Source organism: Stegodyphus dumicola, chromosome 9 (genome assembly GCF_044657685.1).
Source record: "Stegodyphus dumicola isolate Sdum_Otavi_A_Nest chromosome 9, ASM4465768v1".
In the NCBI taxonomy this organism is placed as follows: domain Eukaryota; kingdom Metazoa; phylum Arthropoda; class Arachnida; order Araneae; family Eresidae; genus Stegodyphus; species Stegodyphus dumicola.
The window spans coordinates 182,042,319-182,054,570 of NC_140776.1; the positions used below are offsets into that span (position 1 = coordinate 182,042,319).

Sequence of the window (12,252 nt, forward strand, 5' to 3'; positions counted from 1 at the left end):
AATTATGCATTATTGTAACTTCTTAGTTTCTGCCACTAAGAGATTGTGCATGCTATCAAGCTACAGCATTGGCTAACAAAATATTTTACATGGGCAAAAAGGAAATTCTTTCTCTTCTTTCTACAACATACCAGACTGGGCGATATTCATCCTGGACTGTTAGAAGAAAGTCTTTTTCATCCCAAAATTTAACACAGTTTATTATTGTGTGCATATGAGTTCATAATAGTTTGAATGCATATGGAACCAATAATAGCTTGATAAAATGTATTTGCCCCAAACATTCACTTTCCAGTTCTAGAAACTTTCACAAAAGTACTCATACATATCTTCTCAGTACACCACAGCATAATTGGTAGTTACCACATAAAACTACTAATAATGTTAAACATAACAAAATGCAAAGCACATCCAAAGAGCTAAGCTCACGTGGATATATCTCAACACTCAGAACTCAATGCTAAACTAAACAACTGATGCTCTCCTGGCTTATATAGTTTCCTCCGGCTGCTCAGAAATTTCTAGTACCTTCTATTTCTCAAAAATACTGGAAGGCATATATGGTTAAAGTTACATATAAGGGCCAGATAGGGTTACAGTTACATAAAAAAACTAAACTCAGTGGCACAACAGCCCTAATGGGCCAAGGCCTGCAGTGCCCGAAATCTGTTTTCTTGGTGGGCCACGGGGTACATAAACACATGCCCTGAACAAGTGAGCTTGTTGCAGGACTCCCAGTGTTTAGTCTCCAAGCGAACTTGGTTCTCATTTTATCGACCCAAGTGATGGAAATCAAGGGATGGAAGGCTGTGTCGACCTTGCCCAGCCTGGGAATCGAAGGTCGGACCTGTGGCGCTGCTGCGCGATGCGCTAGCCACTGGACCATCGGGCCTCCAGTTACATACAGGGATCAATTACACAGGGACCAGACCCAAATGTCACCAAATGGTCTCCAAATTTAGCAACTTCTGGTGATTTCTCACCAAATTTCGTAACAAAAATTAGTCACAAAAACCATCACCAGCTTGATGGTATTTTGACAATTTAGAGAGATAGCCATGTCACCAAATGGTCTCCAAATTTAGCAACTTCTGGTGATTTCTCACCAAATTTCATAACAAAAATTAGTCACAAAAACCATCACCAGCTTGACGGTATTTTGACAATTTAGAGAGATATCCATTTACCTCAATGTTAAAGCATCTTTCTAGAAATTTGAAGAATGACTGAAAATGAAACAGATGTGCTTTCAAAGGACATTTTAACATATGTTCAGTATTTTTTCTGTCTTTCTACGAGAAAGAAAATTGCTTAAAAATGATAAACCTTAAAAAGCACATTTTCAAATTAGGCAATTCAAGAAAATTAACTAGTTAATAGATTATGATGCTGAACATTAGCTAAAAGATAAGAAAAGGATAAGCTTTAGATAGATAAGCTTAATATACGCTTTCTTTTGATATATTAAGTTCCTGGCAAAAATAATGTGTTGAATAATTTATAAATTTCAGTGAGCTATTAACATTTATTTGAAGACTGAAAAATCTCATTATAATTAGGGCCTAAGTTTTGCCAGTCTGTTTCTGGTACATCTCAACTTTTGAGTAAAATTGTAACACTAGCCACAGCACACTGAAGCTCCTAATAAGATGAGTTCTGGTATTTTGTTGTGCAGTTCAGTCACAATACAAACAGAAAATTCTGTAATTACACAAAATTTTATTCAGCAGATAGTTAGACTGATACTGACACTGGGCACTGTAGGAATGCCTCGAATTTCCTAGGAACAGCAAATACAATACAGGCAACCTACATTTTTATAAAGGGCTCAAAATAAATATTAAAAAATAATACAATATCAACAGATTAAATAATTATTATTTATTGACATAAACTTCACTGGCTTTCTGAAACGTCAATGTTGATTTCCAGCAGAAACTGTTTTGCAATGGCTTGATGACAGACATGAATAAAACTTTTTTATTCACAATTTTCTTTCTTTTGCCAAATGAATTCTGCTAAGTATGATAGTAAATGTTATCGGGCAGTTCCTCATTGTTGTCCATTCTTTTTCTTGCTTGACCCCCACAGGCACTCTACTGTCTGTATATGAATGCCAGTTTTTTGGTCTATAAAGCAGAATTAAGTGATTTACTTTTAAGTGGGAAAAGCCTGCTCTTTTGAGAGTCTCTATCTTACATGCCTTCCAAAAGTCACAGTGAATAATGGATGCTTTATTCACATTCAAGAAAAGACTAGAATTCTCAAACCAACTGCCTTTCTGATTATGCTGATTTGATTCTTAAATGCATGACATCTCCACCTATTTCTGTCTTTTTTTGATAAATAAAATGATATTATGGAGAATGGAGTATTTTTACCCTAAAGAGATAATACCACATGGTTGAAAATACGCTAGTGAATCTGCTTTGTTGTTTGGAAGACCAAAAAGAAACATCATTACAATGATGAAATTTCACAACCACAAACCAACCTCAAACCAACTGCCTTTCTGATGATGTTGATTTGATTCTTACATGCATGACATCTCCACCTAGTTCTGTCTTTTTTTAATAAATAAAATGATATTATGGAGAATGGAGTATTTTTACCCTAAAGAGATAATACCACATGGTTGAAAATACGCTAGTGAATCTGCTTTGTTGTTTCGAAGACCAAAAAGAAACATCATTACAATGATGAAATTTCACAACCACAACAAAATACAAGAAAAAGATGACAATGACAATATAATAACTTAAGATATTTACAGGTTACTTATGATTTTCTTCTCTTCTCCGCATATAACTGGCTATTTGTTTGGGAAATTTGTTTAGATTGTGGGCATGTAATGGAAAAGTACCAATTTTGTTTTCAACATATAAATTAAATTATCTAAATTCTTTAGATCTGCTACCCTTTAGATCGTATCTGTATTCACGATTCAAAATCACTTACCTGCCACTGCTTCTTCCATTGTAGGAATGTACTCAGTCTCCAGAAGATACGAACAGTTCATCATTTTCAGCACCCATTGTTAAAACATTTTAAAATATACCAAATATCCATCTATAAACAAACAAACAAAAAAAAAAAAAAAAAAAAAAAAAAAAATTAATTCCACACATTCAGATAAAGCATGAAAAGAGTTTTCCACCTTTTTTTTAAATACAAATTTAATACAATACAGAAAATTATAATTTAAAAAATAAATACACCCCAAAAAAACACATTATCAAGCTAATGACACAATCTAATTACAACTGAATAATAAGCTCTGACAAACAGATACTTTAAGACTAACAAATAGTAACTTTATCTATGAAAAGAAGTTATGAACAACACAAAAATGTAGTTATACCAAGTTTACATTTTTGTATATGTGATGAAATTTAACAACATGGTAAGTTCATTCTTATTCGTACAATGACTAGTAACACTATCACTTTAATGATGATTAGGTGAAGTAGAATTTTTTAGCACCAATCTGAGACAAAATAATTTAGACAATATACTCATGATCATGAGTCATGATGATGCCAGTTTTTGATGCACAAGAGATTAATGGCAAAAATATCAGAATATTGCTCTAAATAAAGAACTCTGCACATCATTTCAACATGGCTTATTTTTACACTGCCTGTTTCTACTTCATCATCATTCTAAGCATCACTTTCATCACTGTAATTCTTATCGATTGATAAGGTGAACTTTTTTTTTTTTTTTTTTTTGGGGGGGGGTCACTCAGTACTTGAAAACTTAGTTCACTGTTTTCTAAATTTACCCAGTCAATACTACAAATAAACTATATTCTTCATTGTAAAACAGAACAGGAAAGATCAATTCTGATAAGAGAATTTGCAAATGTTACCGATTTTCACAGTACTCTTTTGAATGTTACTATGTTTTATCCGTGATTTTTTAAATTAATTGTCAGCTCAATCAACAGAAAGCGTGAATGATGAAGGCTCAGGTTATAGAGCTTATATTATATTTTGAAAATAAGGAAACTCTTTTAGTCATTCCATTTGTCCTTGAAACTTTGAAGCTCACCAGTTGCCTAGCTTCTGAATATTGGTAGTTCAACTCAGGTTCAAAACTCAAAGAATGGACTACTTGCATAGGTTATTTTTGTAGTTTCTCCATGTGCAATGTAAATAACAGCCATTGTCCTTAAAAATCCTCCCTTCTTTTTTCACTTTATTAAAATAGGACAAAGCCCTTGCACGTTTTGCCCTGTTTAATGAAGCAATAAATAATCCTTATATGCTCTCAGCTGTTACAAAAATTTTAAATGCAGTGTTTTAACAAAGCAGTATGTTAGGAGTTGTAAGTGACTTTTATTGACACAAGTAAAGAAGATAATTTAAAAGGAAAAAATTCTGAATTAAAATTTTTATTTAGAATTCAAAATACATTTTAAAGCATTGATAGGATGGCCTAAAATTATAAATAATGCATAAAACATTACAGAAATGTATTTTAAAAATAATATTTCATGATTTCAGGTGCTACTGATAATTCATTGTTCAGTTTGATACAAATATTCATGATCTTTTCATTTTGTATGATTTAGTAGGATCTATATACTGAATACGTCCTCCTGTACGTTTTAGGAGCACTCACTCCAAAACAGTCCTTGTGACAACTGCTTTTAGAAAAATTTCTTTATATTTCATCATGACAGTGAGCATTAACATTTTTTACATTCTCCACATTTTGTCATTATTTAAGACGTACAAATAATCAAATAATAGTGGAACAGGATACAATCAAATAATAGTGGAACAGGATAAATAAAATGATATTATGGAGAATGGAGTATTTTTACCCTAAAGAGATAATACCACATGGTTGAAAATACGCTAGTGAATCTGCTTTGTTGTTTGGAAGACCAAAAAGAAACATCATTACAATGATGAAATTTCACAACCACAAACCAACCTCAAACCTCATACTTGTTTCGGTTGATCTTTACATTACGGTAACTGGTAGTTTGGCGACATTTTGGAGGCAATAAAGGTTACTACCTGGGACTTTGGTAATAATGTGAGCAGTACTGAGTTCCGATTACGCATTATTTTGTGTGGGGGAAATGAGAGATCATGGGATATGTCATGTGATATTAATGGACGAATTACAGTTCTTTAATCGGAAAAGGGGGGAAATCGGGAAAAAATCTGGAAATTTTGTATTTGGCTTTATTCTGTGTTGTGTGAAATAGTGTTTGTGAATTTTTGGATCCCATGGCCGTAAGTAAAGTGAATTCGAAATGGGTATTTAGTGGTATTGAAAAGGATAGTAAGAAATGTTTTTTAAGGTTGTGTGAGAGAGAAATAAACATGTTTTATTATGTTATTTATTTTACCTGGTATCTTGCTTTGAAAGATAAGTATGATTTTAAAGATTCTGAAAGAGAATGAAGAAAAGTGTATCCGCCACATAATGAAGATTCTGAAGGAGATTAGGTAAGTTAGTATTTTTAATTATTTTTATGCATTGTTGGAAATGTAAGGTGGAAAGGAATTTGGTATTATTGGGAAAATTGTTATTAGCAATGATTTAGTTTAAAGTAATTAGGATTGTAAGGTAATTTTTATTAATTGAATGTATGTGCTCATGTATATTTTAAGTGGTGTTTTTGAATTTAATTATATTTTAATGAAATGATAGTTATTTTGTGAATTTTATACTTGTAGGAATTTGGTGTATGTTTAAGTTGAAATAAATGTGCATGGAAATAATTTAAATATTTGATAATAAATATTTGTAATGCTTCATGTATGAATTCGTTGGTGACGTGTATAATGTAATAGATGATTTAGAGGTAAAAGTTTTTGGATATTTTATTTATTTTATATGTGGAAATGTTCATATTTGTAAAGGGTAAATACTTTTTCGCGATCATGTAATTTCATATATGTTCTTTTTACCGGGTTTAAAGATTGAGAAAATTGTCATGTATTTTCGTGAAATTTTTTTAATTTATGAGATAAAAGCAGTGTACATGGATATAGTGAAGAGTGTGCGCAATGCCATTTTTGTGCAATTCTGGGATGTTTTTTAAGTAAAAATAAGTCGACGTGTACATGGTTCAGTGATATTTTAATGAAATGATAGTTATTTTGTGAATTTTATGCTTGTAGGAATTTGGTTTACGTTTAAGTTGAAATAAACGTGCCTGGAAATAATTTAAATATTTGATACTAAATATTTGTAATGCTTCATGTATGAATTCGTTGGTGACGTGTATAATGTAATAGATGATTTAGAGGTAAAAGTTTTTGGATATTTTATTTATTTTATATGTGGAAATGTTCATATTTGTAAAGGGTAAATACTTTTTCGCGATCAGGTAATTTCATATATGTTCTTTTTACCGGGTTTAAAGATTGAGAAAATTGTCATGTATTTTCGTGAAATTTTTCGAATTTATGAGAAAAAAGCAGTGTACATGGATATAGTGAAGAGTGTGCGCAATGCCATTTTTGTGCAATTCTGGGATGTTTTTTTAAGTAAAAATAAGTCGGCGTGTACATGGTTTATGTGTATGTGTTATTTTGAAAAACGCGTAAGGTGTATGGTATTGTGCACTTTTTCCAAATTTTGCAGTGAATATTTTTCATGATTAAGCAGTTTTGTTTGATAAAATTTCTAGCATAAGTGTAATTCGGCTAGTAGATTGTTGGAAGAAGTGTTCAGTAGATAAGAAGAAAAGAAACATGTCTTTACTTCGTGAAGACAAAATGGCGGCGGGGAAAAAAAATAGAGGGTTGCTGTAGGGGAGTTGGTCGCCAAATTTTCGCCAAAAAATCGCCAAGTTACCGTAATGTAAAGATCAACCCTTGTTTCAAAGATCAAGCTGCACTGTTCACATATACTTCTAAGTATTTAAACGCATATAGAGTTGAGCAAAATCTTCTGGTAAAAACTGAAAAACATTTTACACTAGACACACACTAATGGCACAAAATAAATACTGTCGGCAATTTTATATTCTGCAAGGTATTCAGAAATACATAAAATGACAAATCTTACTTGTTAAGATTTTTTTTGGAATGCTATATTGATCACCTTTAGTTATTTCTCTAATAAACATTACACTATTTCTAAACGTTACTTTCAAAGTCATTAGCATACATCTACCATATTTACACTCAGTTGTTTGGTAGCAATCTATAATAACGAAAATGCCTAATAAATACAGAAACCGCTTTAAAATGTAAAAGACACTAATATTATATCCAAGGCCAAATTATACATGAAAGACAATTACTGACTAGTTATAATTACATACTCAATTGTTATTATAAAAAGTATTAACATTAAAAACGATGTTACCTATATAATGTATATTTTTACAATGCTTTCAACATATCCAAATGAAAGTATATATTTTCTCACCGATTTTTCTTAAATGATGTGCAAATGTTTTTCATAAATTACAATTTTAAAATAACACTCTAGCATCATTTCTATGAAATAACTGGAAAAAAAAATGTAGGCAAGCAAAAGTATTCAGAAGAACAAGGAAAATAGATATATGTTATAATTAGAAAAATCAGGAAAGTAATTTCATGACAGCAGTTTAAGACAGTAGATTGCTAAGACAATATTAATCAATGTTAAAAATAAAACTTTCACAGTTTTTCTAATACTGAGAAGCGAATGCATTTTACAGAAATACTTAACCTGGTTGAAACGATTCATTAAAAAAAGCCGGAAGTATTTTCTACATAAAACTAAAAATAGAAAGTTCATACCATGTTGTGTGTGCAGACGACAGATGTCTGAGTTTAACTACTGCATATTTAAAGTTTAATTTTATTTACATGATCAGAGTTAAACAAGAGAAATTATTTCGGTATAACATTATGATTCTTTAATTAAAAACTATACTGTCAACAACAGCCGCAACACTTCGCATACATCCGGTTTCAATATCGATATTTTATAGGAAGCAGTTGAAGTCATTCTGCATTGCACACATTTGCAACAAATCTCAGAAAGAGATATTGGTGAAAAATTGTGAATGATGCTGCATATGCGATACGAATTTTAACTTATACAATTCAAATTAAATTGAATTTAAATAATTTTTATGATTTTTATTTTTTTGATTTACTTTTCAGTTTGGAAATCTATACCTTTTTAAATCTATCTAATCGAATTTTATTAGTTCACAAGCGAGGTCGGAGATTTTTGCTTGCCCATAGCTACAGTGTTAAATGATATTCGAAATCACTAGGCGAGCCTTTTACAGTGTTAAGTAAGCTGATAATTCCGTGCATTCGATCCCCATATTGTATTACGTTTTGGAAAATTTAGCCTTTTATTTATATTTGCATTCTCTTCTTGTCTGACAGTTTTCTTCATAGTCTACTCATTCTTTCGAGTATTGTATTTTTTCAGCAATGCAGTGCAATTTTATTTTGTAATTTTTTTGGCTTATTACGTGCTTCGCCCTTGGGCATTACACGGAAAGGAAGGGATACCCCGTGGAAGTCTTTTTATGGAAACTGGCTCGTACCCACGTTACATATGGGGAAAAACACGAAAACGCCCATGCAGCCAGGATGTTCAACGGGACTCGAACTCCGGACCGAACTACCAGTGTTCAGCGGCTTTTACCGCTCGGCCACTGGTGGGCCTTATTTTGTACTTAAGTCTTCATCACATTTTATAAATTCTAGTTCTAATAGACTTATAAAATTTTAATGCTGATATGAGTTTCAAAGAATATCTACTAATTAGGTCTTACATTACGAATAAGATATTTTTTATAAACAGAATAATACTTCCTTCTCTGTTTGAGTAGTTATATAAATTGGAGATAATAATTTAAAAAACTATTTATTTTTTTAATAACTAGAAGAATTTTCTTATAAGCAATGACTAAAATATATACTCATTGAAAATGAATTCCCAACACCAAAAAAGAGTTGTGCTAGATAAATGAAATTTGGGAAGCGTATTTGCATATCTGAAAGATGGTGTCAGCTCAGATTTACTACTAGACCTAAATGGATAGATTCTAAAAACAATTCTTCATTAACGGAATTTTAATGAATGGAAACGCATTTGCTTCTCTTTTAATAATAGCATTTAGTACGAATGTAAATTGAAAACTGTTTGCATAGTATAGTAACTTTTACTCCATCTGAAAATATTAAGATTTTTTGGCGAATACTATGTAACGAAGTTATGATGATTTAGATTTATTTGAATTTTTACAATGTTTTGCCCACTCCGGAATTCTGTCAGTATTTGGAAATCCGTTTTGAGCTCTCGTATAATACTTGGACAAGTCATAAATATTCTGTTGGCTTTTGCTAACGATGGGAAAAATTCTTCATTTAAGTAGACCATATTCAATTCAAAGAAGTTACTTTTTATGTGCTGTGTAAAGAAAAAGAGGCGTATTTACAACATAATGCTCCAGAAACAAAGAAATAGACAAAACGACCTCATGGATAAAAGGCTAAAAACTGCTAGGATAACTGAGAAAAACAGAGATTGAAGGAAAAAGTACCGAGAAAAGCTCTTCAATTTCAGCTGCTTTAACATCCGACACAGACCAAATAAATTGAGAAACTTCTGCCCCTAAAGAGTCGACATACAAACAGTAAAAGTAAACAAATGAGTTCTATGTTTGAGAATGAGTTTATAAAATATGATTTTGTATGTACTAAAGTTGATGAATCAAGTGCTAGATGCGTTCTGTGGTTGGCAGTACTATCAAATGAGTTGCTGAAAACAAATAAACTGCAGAGGGACACCAAATACCCAGAATCAAAAGATAACCATTGAGGCAGGGCATTTGAACTGTAGGCAAAACGTTAGCAAACGTTTTATAGATATTAACAAAAAAAGCATTAGTGGTTTCTTACAGAGAGGATTATCGTATAGTTAAAACTGGCAAAACATATGCTGAGGAGTTAATTGTTCCAGCAGCTCAGAATATAGAACGGGGGAAAAGGAAAAATAAGAGCTACATCAAATAAAATTCTATAATGCAACAACTGGTCACAGAATATACGAAATGGCAGATAATGTGGAAAGCGAACTTAAGAACAGAATTCAAAAAAGCAAATTTTTCAGTTTTCAATTAGATGAAACACCGATTGCCAAAACGCTGGACAACTAATTTGTTTTGAAAAAACATGAATACAAAAATGAAATCGTTGAAAAGTGTCTTTTTTGCAAGGAACTACAAAGGACTACGGAGAAGCAATCATTAAATTAGTAAATTTTTAAACCACAAGAAACAATATTTCTATTTTAGGAAAATTGTGTGGGGATGTGCAGTGATGGTGTTCGTGTTTTGGAAGGAAAACACAACGACCTTCTAGCCCAAATCACAGAAGTTTCTCTCAGTATAATACAAGTTCACTGTATGAATCATATTGAATTTGTCGTATCGAAAAACATCCCAGCGCACTTCAAATGTGTCATATATGTTGGATTTGAAATAACAAATTTTATGAAGACGCATCCTTTGAACTCAAGAATGTTTTCACAAATATCCATAGAAATGGGCAGCGAAGATCAGTATCGTCTTTTATACACAGAGATGCGTTGGATTTAAAAGGATAGGGTCATAATGAGCATATTTAAATTTAAGTGTTTGTGTTTTTGAATGGCAATGATAAAAACATTGTAGGGATCAATTTAAGCTTCTAAGAGTTATTTTAATTTTTAAACATGCTTTACTGTCTTATTCTCGTTTCCCACGTACTATTCCCTACCAGAATAGGTTTTCAGTATCGCGTTACATTAGGCAGAAAGTAAAATGGAATGCAAATGAGGCAGAAAAAGTATTTAAAGGACGGTTCCGCTTGCTTAGGAGTCCTTAGTGGCGCCTTTTTGCCGACAGTCTACTTCGTTGTTTAAAGCTAACTACGCTCGATTGTATTGAACATGCCTGCTGATATTCGCCGCTTAATTTAATTAAGGGCCAACTATGTTAAATAATTATGTACAAATTTAGTTTAGTATAGCATTAGGTTAGTTTCTTATTTTATTATCTTGAGTTAAAGCCCAAGTGGAGGCTTTTCTGTGAGCCCGAAAAAGGGGCCATCTGTGTTCTAAGTTTGAGATAATAAGGGTGAGTTTAATCCTTCTCTGGACTTTTCATTTACACATTTGGACTCAGCGATAAGTCGCTACATAATTCATCAAGGTTTCTACGAAGTTAAGCATAGACAACGCAGTTAGAAACATTACATCTTTTTATCCTTCTTAATTGATGAAGAACGGTTAGGAAGATCAGGTTTTTCAAGTGATATTTTTCTCAAATTGAGCCAGTGAAGTTTTGTCTACAAGGAGAACAACTAAATATATTAATAGTTAATAATAAAATCAAAGCCTTTAGAAAGAAAACTCAGGGCTTATGCTGCAATGAGGTTAATTTTGCACTATTTTCCCCTTTACAAAGTTTTGTTATAGAAAACAAACTAAATTTTGCTCAACCGGTTATTAAAGACACAGCAACTCACTTGGAAGATCTTAAATATTGCTTTAATGCTTATTTTTTGAAGACTTTTCAGACTTAATGCATCCGGAACCTACTTCAATGAGTGTTACCCCAAAATTTATCATTTCGTTTAAGCGAAAGAATAACTGATTTATCATCTGATGGAAAGTTGAAATTTGTTTTAAAAGAGTTTGAATTGAGCAATTTTTCTCTTAAGTTTCAAAATGAATATTCAGAATTGTCTGACGCAGCTGTAAAGGTAATATTATTATGAATTTTATCTTATATGTGCTAGATAGAATTTTACCAGTTTTCTATCTAATATCTAATATCTAAACAAATTAATTATAGAGTCACATTTAAAGCTTGAATTCAGCAAAACAGAGTCAGAAATATCACTAATTGTAAACAAGAAAATGAATCCTAGGTCTCATAAAATGCTTTTTTTTTTTTAAATTTTTTTTTTAACTGAATTTTCTTTTGAATGATTTTCCCTGTTATTTGCCATGTTTTAATTTTAATTTATAAAGGATTATCACCAGTCAATTTTTAAACTGTATATTTTGTAACTTTGAATTTGGTAACTCGACATTCAGATTATGGGTCGGGTTATTTTTTCGAAATTCCAAGTAGGATCGCATTGCCAAAATGTTTGATTAACCCTGCTCAAAACTGATTTCTGCTTGTTTCTGGGATTTCGCTTTCCGCAGTGTATTTACCGATATTTAAAAAATAACAAAAATTGAAGTCGACACAACTATGAAAAGAATTTATGA

The 12,252-nt window shown here is 31.7% G+C and overlaps 1 protein-coding gene across 2 annotated transcripts in view; it reads right to left on the minus strand.

Annotated features, from left to right (window-relative positions):
• The window catches only part of LOC118185750 (organic solute transporter subunit alpha), a 44,264-nt gene extending 36,328 nt beyond the window's left edge, over positions 1–7,936 (minus strand). Inside the window, exons 1-2 of one of the 2 annotated variants that reach the window (XM_035355655.2) lie at positions 7,764–7,936; positions 2,959–3,069 (exon numbers count right to left, since the gene is read on the minus strand). In XM_035355655.2, coding sequence (XP_035211546.1) covers positions 2,959–3,022 — 64 coding nt within the window. In that variant the 5' untranslated portion in view covers positions 3,023–3,069; positions 7,764–7,936. The remainder of the gene's footprint in view (positions 1–2,958; positions 3,070–7,763) is intronic. The other variant, XM_085824433.1, reaches the window with a different exon arrangement.
• Positions 7,937–12,252: the final 4,316 nt, after the last annotated feature.